Consider the following 24833-nt stretch of genomic DNA (forward strand, 5'->3'; position numbering starts at 1 on the left):
GATCTGCTCATCATTATTCATTTCTTCTAAAAGGGAAATTTAAATGAATAACAGTATTCTGATAAACTGTTGAGTGATTACTTTATTCCTCCGTTTGCTTTTTTAGACTTTTTTATGAGGGAGGTTAGGATATTTATTTGAGCTAGTAGAGTGTGCATATTTTTTCTTTTCTATTTGTTTACCGCAGCTAGATTTTTTTATTGTTTGTTGTGAGCTTATGCCACCTGAATATTATTTGGTGTCATTCAAAGGATCTCTAGTGTTGCAGCTTCGTGATGGGATGTGTACTAATTCACGGTGGAGAAAAAAGTTGGGTTTTGGGAAGGATTAGGTGGCAGAGGTTGAAGAAAGAAGAGAATGAGAAAGGAAGAGGGGGTGGGAGGGGGGCACAGTAGGAGCTCATAGCCTAGCCACCTATAGTACTTTCCTGCTGTATGGCGCTACAGTGTACAACAGCCTGCAAGTCCGCAACGGAGAGAAAGGGAGAAATAGTGAGAGGAAGAGGGCAGCAGGGACATTTAAGTAAATTACATAGGTTAACCATGGTTAGCATTTATCAAAGAATTTTATTTTTCATCTGTCCATGCTATAATAATTAGCCTACTTTGTACTAGTTCCAAATAGATTCATCATTACTTGCATAAACATTCTGTATGAACTGGGGTGATGGAAGGAATATTCGTTTAAACACCAGTACTATCTTATATGGTTGGCAAACAACCATTTGTATAGTTCTTTTGTTATTATTTGTATTTCATTCCTAGTTTAAGTGAGTCTCGAGTGGACACACTTTCGGTTAGATCTTACTCCAATTACATTTTTATCTCTTCTCTAATATTAGTGATTTGTGGGCGGAGACACTTTCAGTTCGCTCTTAATAATTTTGTCTACTTTGTTACATGCAGCTGATAATGATAATGAATCTACTGAATCTGATGATGAGTTTCAGATCTGTGACATTTGTAATGGTGAAGAGGTGAATCACATTAAATTCTTATATATTATGCATTTTTTTGAATATTGTTTACTCATTTGGATATTTGAAACAGGATAGAAAGAAATTGCTTAAATGTGCCTGCTGTGGCAAGTTAGTACATCCTTCTTGTTTAGACCCACCTGTACCAGATGTATCTGAGGAGTGGACTTGCAATTCATGCCAGCAAAAAACAGAAGAATTTTTGCAAGCAAAACGTGCTTACATAGAAGAGCTCACAAAGAGGTATTTAAATTCTTCCCTCTTTCCTGCTGCTGTTTTTTTTCCTTCTGCTTCAATGGTCCTTGCATTTATATCTTCCATTTTGGCAGCCTGTCCTTGTGGTAGTGTAATTTATGTACTTTGGATATGCATCTAGGTACGAAGAAGCTGTTGAACGGAAGATAAAAATTATGGAAATTATTCGATCTTTGGATCTTCCAAACAATCCACTAGATGACATTATTGATCAGGTAATCTCAACATATCCCTTATTCTTCTTTGAGCATTTTCTTATCTCTGCTATTTTCATTTCCCCTTTTAGCTTTTTGTTAGTGCAACTTCCATTTTTTCCTTGGCCTAATGGCTCATAGCTTGCTGTCTACAATATTTTGTTAAATTTTACTCTGTAGATGTTAACGCCTGTTGAAACTTAATGTATTACAATCATAATATTCTTGTTTGAAAATGAAGAAAAAAGTGGTGAAAGAGCTAATATGCTTGTGCAAGGGTTACCAGATTTATTTTTAACTTAATGTGAATGTGCAGCTTGGTGGACCTGATAATGTTGCAGAAATAACTGGTAGGCGGGGAATGCTTGTTCGAGCCTCATGTGGGAAAGGTGTAACCTACCAGGCACGGAATACGTAAGTTTGCTTAAATCTTAGTTTCATTGTAAATGCTATCTCCTTAGACACACTTATCACAGGATATGGAATGAATTGATTAAGCACAAAATATATTTTTGAAGGTGCCTTTGGATTCCTAGTTTCTGTTATATTAAAAATAATCAATAAAACACAAAATCCTATTTTTGAAAGGGTGTGTTACTCCCTATATTAATTACAAGCGTGTTAACCGATACTTTTGTAGTCCCTCTGTCCTAAGTAAAAGCCCCGTTTTCTTTATCAAAGTTGTTAGGGGTATTGTTGATTTAAGTTGAATAAAGAAGGAAGATAGTGGGAATAGTTTAGGGGGTTTTGTTGATTAAAAGTGAGAAACAAAAAGATTAGTGGATGATGGACCGCACCAAATTGAAATAAGGGGACTTTATCTACTCACGAAGGGAATATGTCTTTCTTAGTAGATCTGGCTGGGTGTCTGATTAGTTTAGATCTTGGTTAATTAATTATTGATGTATTATTTATGCTTCTACATTTGAGGAGTGTTTGGGTAATTCATCTTCCTCTTTGTATTGTCTTAAAATTCTGATTTTTTCCTTAATCTTTTCTTTTGGTTTTATTCTTTTTTATTTTTTATATTTTTTTTTATTTTTTTTATCATGTGCATCTCTAGTGGGGGAAATGATGAATGTCTGCCAGCTTTGGCATATGATAAATTTGGTGCTTGCTGGGATTTAGGTCTCCTAACTTAATGGATTGTTTTGTGTTGATGCTCTAGTTGAGGCCATGCTGCTACTAATTCTTAGTGAAATTAAGATTTGAATGTTCTCGAAGTAAGATATAAATATTCATATGATGCTGATGCAACCCTTGCTTAAAACCCTTAATAGATTGTTCTTATATTTTGCTTTGTAAAGAAACCTGGGTATTAGGAAAGAGGTATGTATTTTGGTGCTGAAATGCTGAAATCTATGTGCAAATGGAATTCTGCATAAAAAACTGCTGTTATTACTTTTAGGTTTGACTTATTCTTTTTTTTTTAGGAAAGAGGTGACTATGGAAATGGTTAATATGCATGAGAAGCAGCTTTTCATGGATGGTAAAAAGTTCATTGCTATTATATCTGAAGCTGGGTCAGCAGGAGTTTCTCTGCAAGCTGATAGAAGAGCTTTAAATCAGGTAAAATAATGCAAATACATTAACTCCTTCATAGGCATCTGGGAATTACAACAGTAGTATTGCATTCCCTGTGAAGCTCATTTTAAAATCTGCATGACTACATTATTAACTGTGTCATCTGATTTTGACTTACATCAAGATTTCAAAAGTAAATTTTTGGATATCATTAACACATCCTTTTCAATTTCTTTTTTCTATCAGAGGAGGAGGGTTCACTTAACTTTAGAACTCCCATGGAGTGCTGACCGAGCAATTCAGCAGTTCGGCAGAACTCATCGATCAAATCAAGCCTCTGCTCCTGAATACAGGTTTTTTTTTTTTTTTTTTTCCCTTAAATTGTCTCCTTTTGTTATGCTCCCAGTTTTTTATAAACGTTCTATTGTTTTTGAAATGACGAACATGATTGAATTTGGCTTTGGTGTTCAAGTTATTGCATCTGCTTAGAAAAAAAGGTCGGTCATAAAAGACAGGAAGATTTTATTAATTATCAGGAAAATAGGACATGGAAACTGACAAATTTTAGAATTGCAATGTGCACTGTTGCAGTATTGCTTGATTAATTTATCATTTGTTTCATTGTCTCCCCTATAAAATTAAGGATTCTATTTCATCTCTGTCACTGATTTTCCTAGCAGTAATCAGTGTGTAAACTGATTCTAGTATTTGGGCTTATAACCTCACAGTGCTCCTATACAGATTCAAATGTATCAAATGAATACAAAAAAAGTTTGTCTATGGATAAACGCCCAAGCATGGTATAAAAATGCGGTTTCGGTCGCGATTGCGGGAATGGTTGCAATGTCACGGTAACGATATTGATGCGTTGATCGTGTACCGGGTTGCAGTAGAATTTTATTTAAAAGTTATTAAACCAAGTTTGTAATTAAGGATTTTGAATTAATTTTTATTTGGGTTTTAAGTTGAATTATTATAATTTATAACCTTCAAACCAAAACCTTACGTAGTTACGTACTCTGTATTACTCCAAAGCTTGTTTGTGTTTTATTTACCCATTAACAATAAAAATAAAACCAAATAAAAAACAAAAAAGGCCACCTGTCATTGCAAGTGACCACTGGCCCTCTACTATCCCACTAACTTATTACATGAATATAATAAGATGAAATAAATAAATAAAAATACCCTACCAAACCTATTACTTCAAATCTACACTTGACTATCTCGTTTCAGCTGTCCCACAATTTACACTCTCTTCTTTTGGTTTAGATCTAAGAACTCATCGGTTTCAACAGAGTTTCTCCATTTCTTTTCTTTTTGTCTAAAAAGTGAGTAACTCTTTTGAAAAGTAAACTGAATTTGAGTCAATAATGTCTGATGCGGACGAGATTCAATTCATACCGACTGTATTGGCCAGAATGTCGTACTTTTGAAACATGTCGTGCTAAAACGGGAAATATTGGTTTGCTAAGTTTGAAATCCATTGCAAACCGGCCGGTTCGCGACGTAACACCCGTATTTTTATACCATGCGCCCAAGTGCACACAGACCATAAGCAGATGATGAATGGCCAGATAGGTATCCATCTGGGTTGTAGGGGAAGAGTTCTAATCATACAATAATCTTCTTAGAACTAAAGAAATGAAATATTGCATGCTGAGGATATGAAGCTCATAACAAGAAGTTGAGCCCTATTCTACTTATCTTCATAAGGCCACACTTTTACTACTTAACATTGACTAACAGCTTGTTTGGTTACAGTTTTAGGAAGGAAGGGGAGGGAAGGGGAAGGGAGGGGAGGGAAGAGAAGGGGAAGGGAGGGAGGAAAACTCCCTTGTTTGGATAAAGGAGAAAAGAAAGGGGTGGGAGGGAAAACAACTGCTAGCAACATCGTGCTCCTTCGTTACATTTAACAACCAAATTTCAATTCACAATCAAACCAAAAACCCTTAACCCTTGATTTTCTTCTTCTTCCTAATTATCTTCCTTGATCAGCGCATGATTCCTTCATCTCCAGTTCAGTTCAATTATGGCGAATTACGTAGTTTGTAAATTCTAGCAAAATTTCGACTTTGGAACAAAAATTGAATGGGAATCAAAGAGCCTAGCGAAAGAGGCGGAGAAAGAGTTTGCTTGAAAACTGGAAGCCATTGATTACGACGACAATAACAATGGTGAATTGGTTGTGGTAGAAAATTGAAATTAGGGTTAGGAAATTGGGGGAAAGATGCGTAGAATTCCAGATTTCCAGTTTCCCCCAATTTGAGGAGAGAGAAAAATTGGGTTTTTATTTTTTTATTTTTTTAATTTTTTTTAAAGGGTAAAGTTGTCTTTTTTTTTATAAAAAATCAGTTTGTATAATTTATTTTCCTTTTAATTCTGTTTTGTATAATGTATTTTCCTTCCAAATCTTTTCAAATTTGGAAAGATTTTATTTTTGAGCAATTATAGAAATATATTCCCCCCAAATCCTTTCCTTCCATTTCCTTCCCCTCCATAATTTACTACCCAAACAAAGGATATTGCATCCCTCCCTTTCCCTTCTTTTCCTTTCCCCCCAAATCCCTGTATCCAAACAATGTGTAATGCTCTCCTTACAGCCTGTCAGTACAGCAGTCTCTAAATCCCATGTATCCTGATTATTACATGTCGCCTTTGTTACTAGTTAACATTAATTAATGCTCTCCTCACAGCCTGTCAGTACAGCAGTCTCTAAATCCCACGTACCCTGATTATTATATGCCACCTTGCACCCTGTTTATAGTTTCTGGATCAAATTCAGAACCCTTTGTATCCACTCTCTTGGCCCTGCATCTATTTTATGTCAGCCAGTAAAGGAGTACAATTCAGTGAATTAGGAAAGATCAAAACTAGGCTTGAATGTACATGGTATGAGAGTGAGGGTATCTCTTTAGATTAATAAAAATACCTAAGAATTTTTGGCCTATGGATTTAATTAATTTATTTATTTATTTTTTTAATTGTTCGATTTAAAGAAATATATTTACTCTTTTAAATTGAATTCTGGCACTACTTTTGAAAGAGGTTTTCAGTACATTACTCACGAGGATTGCCTAAATATTATCAGAGTGATGTTCCAATGTGTCTAGAAGGTTTATGCTTTGTGTGAAGTGTGGTAGATCAGGATGTAAACTTAATACATTGTTTGTCTGTCTAATCTTTTTTATGTAATGTTTAGCAAAATAATTTTATGATTTATTTGTGCAAACTGAATTTTAATACTTGTATGGTGTGGAATTTAATATTAAGCTATGGACTCTCCATATTGTTCTATTGTTTGTTTTAATGTATCCTTATAATTCTTGAAGAGTTTTTTCATGGTAAAGCTAAATTTTGTTGGGGTTATTTTTGCAACTTGGTGTAGTCTGATAATTGAGCAAATCATGTAGTGGTAAGATTAGAATTTTGATTTGTTTTATTAGAAAATAAGTTTATAATTCAACTTAATTTTCAACTTACTTTTTTGCAACTACTATTGGTTATAAAATTGAAACTTCTATATCCAACCTTGATAGAAGGGGGATGGAGGGAAGTTTTGGGTAGGGGATACAATTAGGCAAGTGCTTTTGTCGAGTTTGCCTTCTGTGAACGAACTGTTGGTATGAGGGATGCTGTGGGGAGAAAAAGGACAAGTAGTTTGTATCTCATCTTGAACATCTATTTATTTTATGGAATTTTTTGTCAGCTGCATTGTAATTTTGTTTGGCCAATTGGTTACAAACATGTTGTAACTCTTGTAAGTTAATCCCATTTTTACTTATATGGCTATTAAAGCAATTTCCTTTATTTTATGTGATGATTAATAATTTTAAGCTAACCCCCCCCCCCCCCCCCACACACACACACACACACACACCTTTTTCAAAGCTTCTTTACCTTTAGCATCAATGAACTGGTGTCTCTAGTGCTTTACTATAGGATTTTTTGTACTGTTGATGATCAACTTTTATACTTGCCACTGTGCCTTTGTATAATATCTCTGTTAGTGGCATATGCTCTCTATGGGAAAATATGTTCAGCAATTGATAATTATGGGGTGTTATATTATTTATGAATTTATTTATTTTCTTTTGCTCACAGACTGCTCTTTACTAATCTTGGTGGTGAACGACGATTTGCGTCTATTGTTGCAAAGAGGCTAGAATCTCTTGGAGCATTGACACAGGGGGACCGCAGGTATATAATATTGCTGTTTTGTCGTCTCAATGAACCGAACATTCTCTTATACACTTGCTTTGTCTTGCAGGGCAGGGCCTTCATTAAGTGCATATAACTATGACAGCGCTTATGGGAAAAGGGCTCTGATGGTGATGTATAAAGGAATTTTGGAGCAGGTTTCTGTTGTCTCAGTTATCTATGTAGCTATACTTTAGGCTGACTTTGATCTTTGTTACCTTAATACTTTGGGATTTTTTTTTGGAATAACAGGATTCATTGCCAGTTGTACCCCCGGGATGTTCAACTGAAAATCCCGGATCAATTCAAGATTTTATAACCAAGGCAAAAGCTGCTCTGGTCTCTGTTGGCATTGTCAGAGACACAGGTAACTTTTTCCTGTTTTTTGTATTTGGTAACTGATGATTTATTCCATTTCACCTGTTGATGTATGCAGATCTAGATTAATAGGAAAAAAAAAGGGCTTATGGGTTAGTTGTCTATGATACTTCACTCGGGAGATCTTTAATTGGTGTAGCTGCATCTAATAAAGTGTTATGCTGCTGTAGTGCTGAATGGAGTTAAGGAGTTTGATCATTTGATGGAACTCAGCCTGTGCATCTGAGGCAACTTTGAGACAACATAGTTTGTGTCTTTGGGACTTGTTTTACTGTTGCTGTGTTGCATAGCTATTGAATATATTTCCTTAATACTGGCATTGCATGCGAAATGGACCTCACATTAGATGGGTTAATATTGAAATTAGAATGTCTAACTACGACTAGGTGTCTCTGGGTGAGAAACAGATTCTGTTATGTGGCTAAATTTTTTTGTCTTGGTGGAGCAATTGGCAACCAAGCTTTCGGAGAAAAAACTGGAATGCAGCTGTTTTTAAGTTGTAGTGATTATGAATATTTGCTCTCCTTCATGATTAGCCTGCTTCTTTCTGATATTTAATAAAAAAAATTATTCATATATAAAAATGACATTCGCAATTGGCAACCAAGCTTTCGGAGAAAAAACTGGAATGCAGCTGTTTTTAAGTTGTAGTGATTATGAATATTTGCTCTCCTTCATGATTAGCCTGCTTCTTTCTGATATTTAATAAAAAAAATTATTCATATATAAAAATGACAATCTCAAACATTAAGAATTGTATTTGTCTCATAAGTAGATGGTTCGAAACTGAAAGCAACTAGGATAAGTTAACAACTGTGATTGGTTTCCATAAGCTGTTCATTCTTTAAGTTGTGTCAAAAATATGTGAACAAGTTTCTTTGTTTGCAAGTAACCCTTTATAACTAGCACACATACTAGCTTTAATGCATGAGAAATCATATGCCAAGGCTGGTCCTTACAAATTATCGATATTGTGTACTTAGCTGAAAACGGCTAAGGAACAATTTTGTAGCGATGTTCTATCAGCTGTACGATCATTTGAACTTGTGATTGTGCTATCCACTGGCTTGTGCTTAACATTCATACTCATCTGATTTTGGAAATATTTTCATATTCTAATTTAGACTCGTCTATGGAGCGTTTATTGTGGTCTTAGTTATTCTCATCTGGCAATTTGTATCATATATGAGGAGTTCATGCTCACCTGATTATGTCTTATATCATACATGAGCTCCGACAACTTGCACCCATTACACTCTTGCCTAGGCAGGATCAATGTTTTGTGAGCTTACGTTGAAGCTAACAATTGCGGACAGTTGGACATCTTCTGCAGTGGCTTCAATATTGCTAATTATTGTATATGTCCACTTTCCTGATAATTTTAATTTTACGAGATACATAGTGAATTTTAGGATTTTTTTGTGTCTTCACTGTATTATGGACTTTATCTGTGACTCAATGTATATAGGATGTTCAGGAAGTGTGGATCCACTTATCTGTATTTGATGAAGCATTTAAAGGTAAATGTTGTGCTGTATGAGAGATAAAGACCAAGTTTTTTGCAGGAATGCATTCTTGGCTAATTTATGCAGTATGTTGGAAAGTGATTGATATTGAATAGGCTTATGTTTAGAGTTGTATGTAAATTCAGATATCTCTTGTATAAAACCATTTATTCTTACTTCATAAACTTGCAATTTTCCGCCGTAGACCTTTTCTTGTGCTAGTGTTCCATGACTTTCCTTAACAATGCTCTTCATGTAAACCATTAGGCTTCTTGGTAATAACTTTATGCTTAACAATATACTCAATTTTCGCGACCTCAATTTGCAAGCCTATTAATGGAGCTGACTATGTCAAATAGATGAGGGGAAATGAGAAGAGGGGGTTGGGAGAGTGTTGTCTTAAATTATAAATTTTCATTGACTTTGACTATTTACTTCTGAAGTTAATGGAAAAGAATCTGGAAAGATATCCGGACGTATAGTTGACTCGGACATGCATGATGTTGGTCGTTTTCTTAATCGACTTCTAGGATTGCCTCCTGAGATCCAGAACAGGTCTTATATTTATCCCTAAGTACTTGTTTGAGTTGTACTTTTTATGTCTGACTATAATTGTAAATGATGAATAGTTGTTCTAATTGCAGGATATTTGAGTTATTTATCAGTGTTCTTGATGTAATTATTCAAAATGCCCGAACAGAAGGGAATCTTGACTCTGGGATTGTTGACATAAAAGCTAACATTATTGAATTACAAGGAAAACCAAAGGTTCTATCTCATACATTTTTTATGGCCACCTTTTCCTTCAATTTGTATGTCTAGTCACTGACCATTATTTCTTTCAGACTGTGCATGTGGATCAAATGTCTGGCGCGTCAACAGTGCTATTTACCTTCACTCTTGATCGTGGATCCACTTGGGAGGTAACCTCGAGCGTCTGTATGATATGCGTTGTGTTTGTTGACAACTGTTGATGTCTCACATAACATTGTTGTGTGCAGTTTGCTTCTAATTTGCTCAATGAGAAGCAAAAGGGTCTTGGCTCAACGCATGATGGATTCTATGAGTCTAAGAGGGAATGGCTTGGAAGACGTCACTTCCTTTTAGCTTTTGAAGGGTATTCATGTGAATCTGATTGAATGATTTTGAATTACTTCCTACTTTGTCCCTTTTTTTCTTAGCATTTTCTTTTGTTGTCTTTGTTATCTATTTTGTTATTTGTCTGGCTTAATGGTTGAACTTGAATTCCAGGTATATTTTGCACGATAAGACTTCTTAAATTAATTCTTTTTGTTTTTTATTTTGCTTTGTATTCAGCTCTACCTCTGGCTTCTTTAAGATAGTTCGTCCTGCTGTTGGGGAGGTGATAAGGTAATAATGAATCAGAACATCGCTTTACCTTAATAACTATGCATCAATGACACTTGTTTTGTTTGTCCAGAGAAATGCCTTTAAGTGAGCTTAAAAATAAGTATAGAAAGATTTCATCTCTGGAGAAGGCTCGTAGTGGCTGGGAAGATGAATATGAAGTTTCATCAAGACAGGTGAAGTGTAACTTGTCCATAATCATTCTTAAATTTTATGGCATTGATATAGTAGAAATTGTTTTGTTTTTGGTGTAGAGAGAGTTGGAAGGGCTATGATGTAGGCGGGATTGACTTTAACCAACTAAGCAAAGTTGGCATCCACATATGGTAGAAATTGTAATGTCCATCTGCTGCAGATTTTTCATCGTCAAGAAATTTCATTATGTTTAATTAATCTTTATAACATAAATTTCTCAATTTAATTAATCTCAATATAAGTAGTTAGGAATGGAGCACAAGTGAGTCGTAAACCACTTTTCCGATCTAGTCAAAATAATTAACAAGAAGAGAATAATAAAACTACTTCCTCTTTCCCGACTAAACAATGGGGTTTGCTTATGCTTATGCACAACCATTAATACCTTTAACTCTCTATTAGTAAAAATATTGGAATTATAATATTGTGAATGTACACATTTGGTAAATTCATCATCCTACAAACTAACATTTGTTTCATATATTAGCAATAGGGCAAAAAGTCAAAATGATGCAAGTAATCTAGGATCGAGGGAGTTTATAATATTATTATTCATGTGGGATTAATAAAAAAAGACCCTTATTGTTATCATACAATTTAGTAACAGGAGACTTAGTCAAACCTTGTTAAAATATTTAGCAAATTAAAGTGGTGTAAAAAATTGCTAATATAATTATGGGTTACAAGTAGAGAGACTTTTAGGGACTTAAATGATTGGTGTTTTGGAGGGACTAGTTACGTAGGAGACTTAAGTAATTAGACTTCTCCTTTGCATTTATTAGAAGTAAAATCTTAGGAGAGGACTAGGGAAGTGAACTGGAACAAGGATGGGATTTAATTCTAGCCATCTCTTTTAAGTGATGAGTGGGAGGATGTGGTGATGTGAGTTAGGGGAGTAATCTTCCATTATAATGTTGTAGCATTTGTGGTTCTTTTCTACTTAGTTTAATTTTTTGCTTAGATTCTATCTAACATTTCTTTTACGATATACCTTAGTGGATTGTCTGTGTTTTTAGCTTCTAAATATTCAGGAATTGCCTTTCCATATCTAGCTAACTTAGGAATTGCTTTTCCTTAGTTAAGTTAGGAATTGCTTTTTATTCCTTCTTACAATAGGATTTGTTGAAGAGTCAAAATTTGACTTAGTCTACTTATGACTCCAACTTGTTTTTGGATTATTTTTTTTTCAGAGTTTATGTGTGATTAGGATATTGAAATCTGATTTGTTAGGAGTTAATAACCCTAAACCTAGTAGGATCCTTTGTAGGGTCCTGTATTAACTATTCAGCCTATAAAAAGCATGCTTAGTATTCGTTTATTGAAAGTGAGCTTTGGCATGTTTAGTTGCATACTTGTTTCTTTGCACAACTTGTGATTTGTGTGAGAACCCTCCACATTGAGATTTGAGAGCTTCTCTCTTTTTGTTTCTTCGCTTATTCATGAGATTAATAAAAATATTACAAAACTGAAACCCTTGTTTGTTTATGCAACTTCTTATGGGATTCTGAGTATTGATACAATAGTAAATAGTTTTTTATTTTTTTTATTATTTATTTATTTATTTATTTATTTTTATTGTTAATTTTGTGTGGAATGCTACAGTAATAGTAAATTAAGTACCAACTACAACACTATGAACCAAACCCTCCTAAAAAAACCCATTAGATGAATTCTATCTACAAAAGAAGGGAATATAAATGCCTTTCAAAATGGCTGCACACCTGAACCATCTTCCTCTTTCAATTCTCTTATTTTATTTTATTTTTTTTCTATGTTTTTTAAAGGATCTTCCTTCGTATGTTAATTTGCCCATCTAAATTCCCAACCTCTTACTCTATGTTAAAATTTCCCATCATTCCTAATCTTGTTTGTACAATTCATGGATATTTCCTTTCAAATTTGATCGTTTGATTATGGATTTTTACAATGGAAACTCAACATGCAATAGAAATAAGAGGTAAGAGAAGAAAGTAACTATTTGATGATATTTTTGTTTTTTTAATTAATACATGCATATCTGTTATAATTCTATTGATGGAAAAAAATCAATAAAAAAAAAAATGTATTTGTGTTTTTGAATTCTTCTGGTAAATACTAATTATTTTTCTTTCTTTTTGTTTTTTTTTTTCAAAGTTTATTATGGATTTATTAATTGTTATTCTTCATGTTTTTTTTTTTTTTTTTTTTTTTTTTCCTGTAAATCATTAGTTCATCAGTTAACTTCATTTATTCAATTATATAAAATATGGACATGAATGTAATTTTAGCTATTGAACAAATCCTCTCTTTTGAAAACGCTGGTATGTGGAGCTTTTTTTAAATCAGCGGATTGACCCAAATCTGCTCTTCCCAACCGCCAATTACCAAACACCTCAAATTAGCGGATTGAATGGTTAAACCTTGAATTTGCCATCAATCCGCTTAACACAGCCTGTCCGAGGTTCAAGCAGCCAACTCTCACACCCTTCTATTTTGTCTTTTCCCTTGTCTAAACCTTTTTCTTGTCAGTATAGTTGTTTTAGACTATAGATTGGAAAATTTTGTAGCTCATTTGATAAGTTTTGATTTCCCTAAAAATTATAATCCTAAATTCTGTTGAGAGGTGTTACTGGCATCGCTGCTGTATTTTCATTTGAAGCGTGTCTTTGTCTAGTCTTTATTCATCATTCAGCATGATTGAGACACATTTACAGTTTGTACTTGCAAATGCTTGCTACATTGTTTCTTTGCCTCACTCACTTCCTTTTATGTTTGCTGTTTGGTTTCATTTTCTTGATCACTTCTTTATATGCTTAAGATCATAGCCTCATACATTCTTAGGGAAAAAAGGGGTTATGAATCATAAAGCTATTACAAGTGCTTGTTTTAATTAATTAATTAATTAATTTTATTATTATTATTATTTTTTTGCAGTGTATGCATGGCCCCAATTGCAAGGTTGGTAGCTATTGTACTGTGGGGAGAAGACTGCAAGAAGTTAATGTTTTGGGTGGCCTGATCCTTCCAATTTGGAATGCGATTGAGAAAGCCCTATCAAAACAGGTACTGATTTTTCTGAAAGTCATAGACATATCAACAATGCAAAATACAGAAATAACTAATGAGTTGCAAATCACCTATCACACATTATTTTCTTTAATATCTGTGTATGCACATACACTCTCTGGAATTTGAACTGAACATATTTGAGCTTCAACATACTTCATGGTAGTTTATGAATCATTCCCTTGTCTAGGTTTCACGTATCCAAATCTTCTTACCCAGTGTTGACTTGGTTTTGTTGTTGAATTGTCACCTACAGTGTGTTTGGATAGAGAAAGGAGAAAGAAAAGAAGGGAGGGAGGGGAAGAGATGGGAAGGAAAGGGGAGGGGGAGGGGGAGGGGAGGGGAGGAAAGAATGATGAGTTTTCCTTACAAATCTCTCCATTGTTGGAGAGACCAATTTCTTACAATTTAATCCCTCCATTTCTCTCCCCTCCTATCCCCTTCCTCATTTATTATCCAAATGAAAGATAATCCATCTCTCCATTTTCCTTCCCTTCCTTTTCTTCCATTTTCCTTCCATCCAACAAAGTGCTAGTCACCTTGAGGTCCTAGATTTATCCACCCCTCTTCAGCAATTAAAGATAATTTTGAGAATGACTAATACTCTAATGTATTGTTGATATGTTCCATGGGATTAATAGTGGCTTGGTGAGAGAAAATTTGCCTGTCAATTAGAATGATTGATTTAATAACATATGACCCCATCTCACCACTAACTTGGCCCTTTGAAAAGGAGAAAATACTGGGATTTTATGTGGTTTTATGTTAAGCTGCATCCATTCCTTTTAATCAATGCTGATTGAGAATAGACCTGGTTATTGGGAGGGTCAGGTCATGGTCGGTGCAGGCCAATTGCACGTCGGGTCAAAGAGGGTCGCATTTTATATGGTCAATAGTGGGTCGGGCCAATATGGGTCACAGGCCAGTAGCAAGTTTATTGTGGGGCGGGCCAACAAAATATCAATTAAAATAAATATTGGAGAAAGCCATTATTAAGTACATATGAATACAAATTTATCTTGTAATTATTTTTTCATTATCTATTTTCTTTATATATTAAATTGGAAAAACATTTTGGCACTATATTGACCCTACCCAATAACGATCCCGACCATTAAAGGCTCTGGCCTTGATCCTATTATCATTTGGCTACCCTACCCAATAACCAGGTATAATTGAGAAGGGGTATAACTTCTTAGTGATACACATGATTCGAATTCAGCTTTTTCACCATAATAAAAGGGAAAATTTCACAAGAATAAAAAAAATTTAATTTACCTTCTTTAAACAAGATAAACTATGGATTATTCTTTATCAATACAAACTTTAACATACATTTACTTTAAATAAGAAAAATTACCGTTGACTTGTTAAATGGGTCACTCTGTATCTGTACATTATGTATTTTATACTACTTGTATGTAATTTCATTTTAAGTTAAGTTGAACTTTCTGAAAAAAAAAAAAAACAGTTAAGTTAAATTTTTAGAAGGTTTAGAAATAATAATTAATTTACCTTTAGTTAAAAATAAAGAAAAGAAAAAAATCACCCCCTAAACACCAACCCCTCCGCCACCTATAACCCACTAAAATCACTTGCAATCCACCCGAAAACCCCACCTTCAACCCCACCCGCAAAACCCCCACTCAGAAACCCCCACCCGCAAAACCCCCACTCAAAACCCCCACAAACCCACTACCAAACCACCACAAATCCATCCCCGACCATCGTAATTGGCATTGCCAAACACCTTGCCAAAGTATTGTTGTTGGGTTGAGGGTGGTTTTGGGTGTGTTGGAAGGTCGTTTGCTGGGATTTTGCGGTTGGGCTCATTCGAATGAGTTGGTCGGTGTTGATGATGGCGGTGGTTGGGGTTGGAGTCCGGTGGTGGGAGAAAAAAAAGATTTTTTGATCAATTTGTGTTAATCATATTAGTTATGGATTTATTAGAAGTTAATTAATTTAGTTTGTGTCAAAAAAAAATTAGATTAGCATTATTTAATTAGTACTCTATTACTTTAGGGTTAATTAATTAGGTTTAGGTTAGTTAAAGATTAATTAGAAGTTAACTGGGTTAGTCATAATTTAATTATTGTAATTAAGTATTACTCTGTAATGAGTAAGGTAATTAGGATTATCGATTATTAATACACATAACTTATATTTAACCTGTTATAGCAGGTCACATAAAAGTCGTGTCTTGTTTACAGAAAATACAAATCAAAGTTTATATTTTTAAGGAATAATCTTAAGTTTGTCATATTTAAAGGTGGTCACATAAAGTTTGTATTATTTCATGTAATTTTTCCTAATAAAAGCCATAACTTTAAATAAGAACCTCAATTAAGCTTTAAATGACAAACATTTTTGATTTTTCCTAGAGCTGTGCACCTTGGCTGGAAAACTTGGTCTCAACCATTCCTTGTATGAAATGGAGGAGCTTGTAAGTGTTAAAATAAGTGGAATAGGGTTATTAAGATTAAGCTTTTAATCAAATGTAGACATGTAGGATCATCTGTAGAGAAAAAAATGTGGGCTGCAAGGATACACAGGAGCTGTAGGCTGTAGTGGGGAATGGGAGAGGGTATTCAGTAATATTAAGTTTTGGTGCTGCTTCAGTTTCAGCTACATTGTAACATAGCATTTTGCTGCGATGTTGATATTCTACTACACTTTTGATCCATATTTCCTGAATTAAATTTCAAGCTTCCAAAACACTTTAAAGAAGTATTGTAGCCATAGACACCAAGACCAAAGCAACTTAAAGCACATTACTGAGAATTTTAGAGTATTCCTACCATTATTTGATGATGCTAAATGCTAATGAAAATTCATCAAGTAATTTGAGCCCATTTAGGAATCTTATTTGTTTTTCACTTTGATTTAAAATTTTTATTTGGTTATAGTTGAATATCAATCCGTGAGAAAAGGTTTTTATGGTCCCCCCCCCCCATTCATCTGCTGTTTGTTGGTGCAAAACAAATAAACACATTGGGATGCACAAATGGTGAAGGGAATTGATGGAAAGCCTGCTAAAATGATTTTTTAATCCGTGCGAAAGTGGAATCCTCAATGCTTCAAATGGACTAGACACTGCAGTGTATGTATAAATTATAAATGTAAATGAGGGTTCTTATAAGGCTCTAAGATGGAAGGCGCACAACTTAACACCATCTCTTGGCCATGTTGAGGGGCTATGGTGTAAGAGTTGCTCCTTGGGGACCTACCTCAACTTGTGTTCCATGGTTCTGTCAAAATGCACTTTGTGAACCCAAGCTATTTTTTTTTATTTATTTATTTTTTTTTTTTGAAATAACAAGGAAATATGATGCCTGATATGAAAATCAAAACCCTATTTAATTCTTAGAATATGCAATTAAAACCCTAATCTATTCTTAGCATATGCAATCAAACCCATAACTCACTTTAGCAAGGGGTGTGCCCCCACCTCTCGTCTACTACCTTGGGTTGTATTCCTAGCCGAATACATTTAATGGCTTTTGCCTTGTAACAAGCTACACATTTCCGATTTATTGTTGTATATTATATAGAGATTGATAAATTCTGTTAAAATTGTCTCAAGTCACTCCCCTGCTGTACTTTAATTGCAAAGGCACTTTTAATTGTGGCATTATAATCAACAGGCCCGCCAGAGTCATAGACGGGTTCGTGTTGTGCGTATAGAGACAACAACAGATAGCCAACGAATTGTGGGGCTCCTTATTCCTAATGCGGCTGTTGACGACGTTCTTGATGGTGATTTTTCTTCTCTTAATATTTGCTGAATCCTCTCTTCTCCGTCTTTGAGCTAATTATACTAGGTGTCATCACGTCCACTGATTGGGCTCTGTTTCCTATGCTGTCCTTTTGTGTGCATTTCCTTAAGGTATAGTGTGAATATTTATAATCTACAAATAATTTATAAGTACTTAAATCATTGGAACCATAAGTAGCTAGTAATGACTTGAGAAGTTGATTTGTCATAAAAGTCTATAAAATAAATTACCCAACCATTTGAGTTGCTCTAAAATATATATATGCTAGAACAAACTTCAAATAGTTCGTCAAAGTTGAGGATTGACTGATAAATTTATATATTTTACTAAAGAGGCTTGGAAAGTATAATACTTTGTTTTGCTAAGCTTGACTTGTTTTGGCCTTAGCTTTTTCTTAGATGGCTAAATGAGTTATGTTGCTTGGACAACATAAGACATGGGTGCATGTCTACTTGTCAAACTTGACTATTAGATCAAAAGCTTCCATATGTTTGGCATAAATCAAGTTTGGTAGTGTCCAAACCAATGTCAATGTGTTTTATAAATTTTACTAAAGTGGCTTGGGAAGTATAACGTAGAGTTCAAGTAGCATAGCGACGTGTTTTAGGAAATCAAAACTAGTTGTTTTGAGCACAATCTTTTTTATTTTTTTATTGTTGCTTATGAGTGATTGAATCTAATTTTAAGTTAGTCTTGTAATTAAAGTATTATTCGATCTGTAGTTGGCCTAATTCATTTACAATCCATTCATTATTCTGTGTTTTGTCCAGTGACTTGCACGAAACCTTCAACTGTTGTATGGAGACCTTCCCTATAATATAAAGCAAGTGTATCGGAGATGGGATATAAAACCTGAAATTTTTTGGGCTTAGATGAGATAAGTTTTGAAAAAGGTTGATAAGGATTACTAAGTTTAAGTTACAACTAAAAGTTGTAAAAGGTTTGATATAAGTTCGAATTAGATAGGATAGATTTTATCTAGTGAAAATCAGGTGAATAGAACGCAGACACACCCTTAGTCTCCCTTTGGATAAGTAATTGTGAAGAAAAAGAGAACAAGAATTAACGTGTACCTCTACTCATCAGGGCTTTTGTCAGGGGTAAGGAGTACAAGGTTATGCTCCACTTAGTGCCTCTAATTAGAGTTGAATCCGTGTGGAGCTTGAACTCTACTCTTTTGAATCTCTTTCACCAGTCCTTGGTAATCATGTTTTTGCTGGTGTTCAAGCATATGTTATACAGGTTGGCAATTTTGGGGGATTTCATGTCTATGCTCAAAATTTTTGGTTAGGTTTTTTCTTCTCTTCAGTGGTGAATTCATTTATGACAATTTAAGTGATGTATTTGCAGATTTGGCTTGGGATCGAGGTATTGATGACTAATGCATATTCATTAAGCCATTTTCCTCCAAATTTCATGATTGATACAAGTGTCCTCAGCTCAAGCCGTTGGTAGCAAAAAATGAACCTCGTGCTAAATACCCAGGAGTTGTACATAGATGAGCCAATTTTTTGAATCAAAGCTGTATCATTGTTTATCAACCCATGATGGGCGATCTCATAATTCTTGTAAAGCTTCAGTGTAATTATAGAGCAAAGAATTATAGCGTCACTAATGAACTAGACTCGGTGATTTTAGCTGCTAACTATCAATGATATAGTAAACCTTCTTCTAATAGTTAATAATCCCTCGGTTTTTTTTTTTTATTGCTTACATTTTGATTCTTGGCACTATTTATCAAATGAGAGAATCTTCTAATTTATTCCTAATATATAAGACATTATACTCATATGGGGTCTTGTTTGATTCGTCTCAACGAGTATTTTATTAATATTCAATCGTTATAATTTTTACAAGTGTGCATGGAAAGATATTAATGGTCAAATAAGTGCATTGACAAGTATGCAAGTAAAAAATGTAACCCATAAAAAGGAATGAAGGAATTAGTTATTTAATGTTTAGGAAAAATTATTTTAATATTCTCAACTTTGTCCAATTTACTTTGAATAATCTTAACTTAAAATTATTGGCAAAAATCAAAACTTTAGGATGTGTTTTCTTTCTTTAATCTCAAAATCGATAATCTAGGCATGTATGGTGATGTGAAACTTTGATCAGTATTAACTTTAATTATCAATTAGTAAAAATAATAAAACTTTAGGATGTGTTTTCTTTCTTTAATCCTGAAATCGATAATCTAGGCACGTATGGTGATGTAAAACTCTGATCAGTATCAACTTTAATTATCAATTAGTAAAAATTGTAAAAATTGAAAATTAATAAATCTATTTATTGAGACAATTCCAAAAGTACCTACAAAACTTTATTTGTGTCTATATAGATAACACATTTAATTTAGGCATACAGTTTAAGGAGAGGAGAGAGAATGTTAAAGATGATTTCAAAAGTACCTACAAAACTACTTTATTTGTGTCTATATAGATAAAACGTTTAATTTAGGGATGCAGCTTAAGGAGAGGAGAGAGAAAGTTAAAGCAAGTGGGTATACCATGTGCTTAGCTTATAATCAAGTTTGCATTGGGATCAACTAAAAATAAACTTCCTACTCCCTCTATTTCGTAATAATTGCAAAACTAGGTGTCAAAGGAAAGTGGTGCGATTATAACGAGACGGAGGGAGTAAAAAAGAATGTGTGTCGATTAAAAACAACATTCCAAAAAGGAATACGCGTCAACTAAAAAAACGGAGGTAGTATATTTTTTTCTATTTATAAATCACACATGTTTCGGGGTTTTCTGTGGAGAGTTACGTCACTAAGTTTGGACTCCGGGCGCCTGTACCTGCAAAACAACGGAGACTCCGGTTGGGTGGAGTTCCGCCTCCGACGATCAAGTTGGAACGTGTACGGAGAATGTAAATAAGTGCGGAAAGTAAAGTGGAATTTTCTCGGATTCCGAGATTAGGTGTTTTTCTCTGTTTTCGAGAGAATTCAGTGTTTTCAATAATTGAATGTGTTTTTCGAAGTGAGTTAAATCTCCCCATTTATAGGGTCATTGGAATTTGTGCCCCCGTCCTAGGTTATGGAAACCTAGGACTGATGGGCTGCGTCGTTTTTTGGCAGTTTACGGAATTGGGCCCTGATAGCCGTCTTTTTCCCTTGCTGATTTGGAGTGCCATGTGTTAACTGGTGAGTGGCCTTTATTGGACCTGTCCTGGGTTGACACATGTCCCATTCTGATTGGGCCACGTGACATGGGTATTTTTACCCAAATTAGTTGCCCCTCACAGGGGTGACGTGACGTGCCACGTGGCGCCTGTGACACATGTCACTCTAGACTGGGTGAATGGTTTTTTACAGTTCACCTTCTGGGGAAATTACGGGGATGCCCCTATTTTTTTACCCCTCCATAAATAGGGTTTTACTTCCCCCCCCCCCTCATCTTTGACCCTTCTGAAAAAGTCTAGAGAGAGAAAGAGAAGATTTTAGAGGAGACACTGATAACCGTTTGCATTTGCCTTCACAAAAATTTCCGTCTACTTTTTCTGTTTGACACAGCCGGTCACCGCTTGAGACTTCTTTGTTCTAGCAATCAACAAGGTAACCATCTCTCATTTTCCTAACTCTTTCAAGCTTTTTACCGTTTGTATATATTGCATTGAATAATAGATTCACCCACCATACACACGGCACAGTCTTGGACAGTAGTCAGCCGGTCTCCTGGTACGGCTGAGTCTAGGACTGGGGGTGCCATTTATGTTTCCAGCCTGCGAGTCGAGTATTTGAATGTATTTCCAGCAATCTTTTTTCATTTTTCCAGTTGTGGATCCGGTATGACAGTTTTTCTCTCCCGGTCTTTTTATGCCGGGAGCTTTTAATGAAAAAGCCAAATGAGTCTGTTTTGACCAATTCTTTGTAAATTTTTTTTTATTTTTGTTATATGTATATATGCTTGCAACTTTAGCCAACTTGTTAATTGCACACAACACTTAACGAACCGGCTGCCTCTTGCCCCTAGACGACTGTGTGGTTTGTTTCAAGGTAGATTGATTGCCCCAAACCAAGGACGCAACCGTTCATCATACAGGCAAATTAAAATTGAACACCTAGACGTTTCTGTTTGGCCATTTGGGACTGTTTTCCAAAAATATACTCAAGAGTCATTTTACCCCATTGGGAGGACTTTTTGAGTTACGCAATTAGTACGGGATATTAATCTCAGTGGGAATAACGGCCGGTTACCAGCTGGTGTCAATGAGACATGCGGTTTTGTTTATGCCGTTTTAGGTTCCATTTTAGATTATTCAGGTTAAACGACTGTGAATTAGCCCTTATTGGGTTAATCAGTCTTCACCGCTTGTATTTGAGTTTATAGAGCAATGTGCCACCTAGAAGGGAGATGCTCTCTGCGACGAATTCACCCGGATGGGCGTCGCTGGATGTCTTGCTCTTGTTAGATAACTCAATGCAAACAGCTGCGAGCTTATCTTAATCTAGACAATCGGTTGGGCCGTTTGTTTTTTAAATTTATAAAGCAATGTACCACCCGGATGAGAGATGCTCTCTGCGACGAATTCACCCGGATGGGCATCGCCGGATGTCTACTCATGTTGGAGCAAACTATGAGTTTAATAAGGCCATCTGCACATTGCACAGACGGTATTCCCATTGGGAGACATATCTAATAAAGCGTAAATAATCAAAATTGAAAACAATATGCAATTTTTTATCGATAGGCTTTTCGTTTACAAAAATTTGCAAAGTCTCAAAAGTAGTACTTTTTTAGGTTGTCTACATTCCATGTTCTGGCTAGCTGCCTTTCGTTTGGAGTTTCTAGGAGGTAGGTGCCGCCTCTTACTTCTTCGTAGATCCGATAGGGACCTTCCCAATTGGGAGTCAACTTTCCCTGCTCATTGGCCCTATCGGTTGCCTCCATTTTCCGTAACACAAAGTCCCCTACTTTCAAGGGCCGTTTGTGCACTCTTTTGTTGTAGACTCTTATCTTTCTCAGATGGTAAATCTCATGGCGCAAGGCGGCATTTCCCTACGCTCCGGGAGTGAGTCCAATGCTAGCCGCATGACCTCCCATTTAGCCTCTTCGTCATACAGCATGACTCGAAGAGTCGGCTCATAGTGTTCAATGGGCAAGACGACTTCTGCGCCGTATGCCATGAGAAACGGGGTTTCAGCGGTTGCCCCTTTTGCTGTTGTTTTGATGGCCCAAAGGACATGAGGCAACTCATCCGCCCATAGACCGTTAGTCCTTTCAATTTTCTTTTTTATGCCATCCAAGATAAGCTTATTGAAGGCTTCAACCTGGCTGTTTGCTTGGGGACGGTCAACTGATGCAAAGCAATGACAGATCCCTTGGTCTCCCAACCAATTCTTGAGGGTAGGCGTCTCAAAATGAGGACCATTGTCAAAGACCATAGACATAGGTACCCCAAACCGGGTGATGATATTCTTCTAGATGAAGGAGATGACATCCTTTGTCTTAATGCCTTTGACCGCCTCTACTTCTACCCACTTGGTGAAGTAGTCAACGGCGACTAGAATATACCGCCGTCCACCTGGAGCAGGCGTATACGGGCCCCGAATGTCCATGCCCATTTGGCGAATGGTACTGGGCTATGAATGGCCGTCAGATCTGTGGCCTGTCGGTGTATGAGTTTGCCGAATCTTTGATACTTATCACACTTCTTCACCATTTCCATGGCATCTAGCCTTGCCGCCTTGCCCTACCCGCTAGTGCCCTGCCGCCTATGTGAGAGGCGCAGTAGCCTGAATGTAATTCCTCTAGAATTTCTTGTCCCTTTTTAGTGGTGATGCATTTCAAAAGAGGTTGCAGAAAACCCTTCTTGAAGAGCTCTTCATTATGAATCTCAAAGTTGGCCGCACATTTTTTCATTGCAGCCATTTCCGGATATGTATCCGGCAAAGTGCTGTCTAGTAGATAGGCCCGGATACCATCCATCCAGGTTGAACTCTGGTCTAGTATTTCAATGGGATCTTCTTCAATACTTTGCTTTTCCATTACTTCCCAGAAGACTGACCAAGGCGTATCACATGAGGCAAATGAAGCCAATTTGGACAAAGCATCTACCTGATTGTTCTCAGATTTGAGCACCTGACTTAAGTAAAATTCATCAAGTGTCCCAGCTTCAGCTTTGACCGCCTGCAAATATTTTAACATTGTCGGATGGGTGGCCTCATAGTCACCATGGTACTGGCTAACAACCAATTGTGAATGAGAGCAGGCGTTAATTTTTCTTGCCCCTGCCGCGTTGCACATGCAGATACCGGCTAGCAAGGCTTCATATTCCGCCTCGTTATTTGAGGCTTGAAACTTGAACCGTAGTGCATATTCATACTTGTCCCCTTCAGGGGATTGACATATAATTCCTGCACCACAACCGTTCAAAGTAGAGGTCCCGTGTACATACACTTTCCAAACCTGGTCAAGATTCTCCGGCTCAGCCAGCCTTGTCATTTTGATAATGAAGTCGGAAAACGCATATCCCTTCACTGCCTTCCTTGGTTCGAAAGAGATTTCAAGACTTTGCATCTCAATATCCCATTTGAGCATCCTACCGGATGACTCCAAGGTTGTCATTGACCGCTTGAGGGGTTGTTATGTGTAGACCGCAACCGGATATGCCAAGAAGTAAGGCTTCAACTTCTTGACTGCCATGTAAAGAGCCAGGCCAAAAATTTCAACCATTGGGTACCGAAGTTCAGTATTTCGAAGAACATGGTTGATGAAATAGACCGGGAGCTGGATGCCGTCTCTTTCAGCAAGGAGAACAACACTGAGAGCATGGTCTGAGACGGTTAAGGACATGTAGAGCGCCTCCTTTAGAAGAGGGCTTACAAGCCTCGACAAAGAGTGTAAGTATTCTTTCAATTTCTAAAAGGCTGCCTTAGCATCAACCCCCCATTCAAACCTAGTCTTCTTTTTGATAGCTTGGAAAAGATAAAGGTATTTGTCACCTGACCGGCTGAGGAATCTCCCCAATGCCACCAGTCAACCTATTAGCTTCTGAACTTCTTTGATAGTGCGGGGTGACTTCATGTCAATGACCGCCTGTATCTTATCAAGATTGGCCTCTATCCCCCTTTGATCAATTATAAGTCCTAGAAACTTCCCAGATTTAACACCAAAGATACACTTCTTGGGATTGAGCATGACCTTGTGCCACCAGAGTGTGGTGAAGGTTTCTCGGAGATCAGTAAGGTGATCCGTCTGTAGCTTGGATTTGACTATCATGTCACCAATGTACGCCTCTTCATTCCTCCCAATTTGATTAATGAAGATTGTATTAATCATTCGTTGGAAAGTGGTATGTGCATTTTCCAAGCCAAACGGCATCACAGTATAGCAGAATAACCCCTGATCAGTGACGAATGCCGTCTTCTCTTGATCTTTTTTCCACAGGGATATCTGGTGAAAGCCTGAAT

General features: G+C 36.1%; 1 protein-coding gene across 2 annotated transcripts in view; it reads left to right on the forward strand.

Annotated features, from left to right (window-relative positions):
• Window positions 1–19129, forward strand: part of LOC110739057 (protein FORGETTER 1-like) — a 36118-nt gene extending 16989 nt beyond the window's left edge. For both annotated transcript variants that reach the window (XM_021919509.1, XM_021919510.1), the window contains exons 15-32: window positions 906–976; window positions 1050–1219; window positions 1353–1446; window positions 1742–1839; window positions 2859–2994; window positions 3196–3302; window positions 7054–7149; window positions 7220–7307; window positions 7402–7516; window positions 9476–9587; window positions 9677–9800; window positions 9878–9955; window positions 10034–10149; window positions 10350–10403; window positions 10474–10576; window positions 13509–13637; window positions 17285–17396; window positions 18767–19129. In XM_021919509.1, the coding sequence (XP_021775201.1) occupies window positions 906–976; window positions 1050–1219; window positions 1353–1446; window positions 1742–1839; window positions 2859–2994; window positions 3196–3302; window positions 7054–7149; window positions 7220–7307; window positions 7402–7516; window positions 9476–9587; window positions 9677–9800; window positions 9878–9955; window positions 10034–10149; window positions 10350–10403; window positions 10474–10576; window positions 13509–13637; window positions 17285–17396; window positions 18767–18798 (1835 nt within the window). In that variant the 3' untranslated portion in view covers window positions 18799–19129. The remainder of the gene's footprint in view (window positions 1–905; window positions 977–1049; window positions 1220–1352; window positions 1447–1741; window positions 1840–2858; window positions 2995–3195; window positions 3303–7053; window positions 7150–7219; window positions 7308–7401; window positions 7517–9475; window positions 9588–9676; window positions 9801–9877; window positions 9956–10033; window positions 10150–10349; window positions 10404–10473; window positions 10577–13508; window positions 13638–17284; window positions 17397–18766) is intronic.
• Window positions 19130–24833: the final 5704 nt, after the last annotated feature.

Source organism: Chenopodium quinoa, unplaced genomic scaffold, assembly GCF_001683475.1.
Source record: "Chenopodium quinoa cultivar QQ74 unplaced genomic scaffold, ASM168347v1, whole genome shotgun sequence".
In the NCBI taxonomy this organism is placed as follows: Eukaryota; Viridiplantae; Streptophyta; class Magnoliopsida; order Caryophyllales; family Amaranthaceae; genus Chenopodium; species Chenopodium quinoa.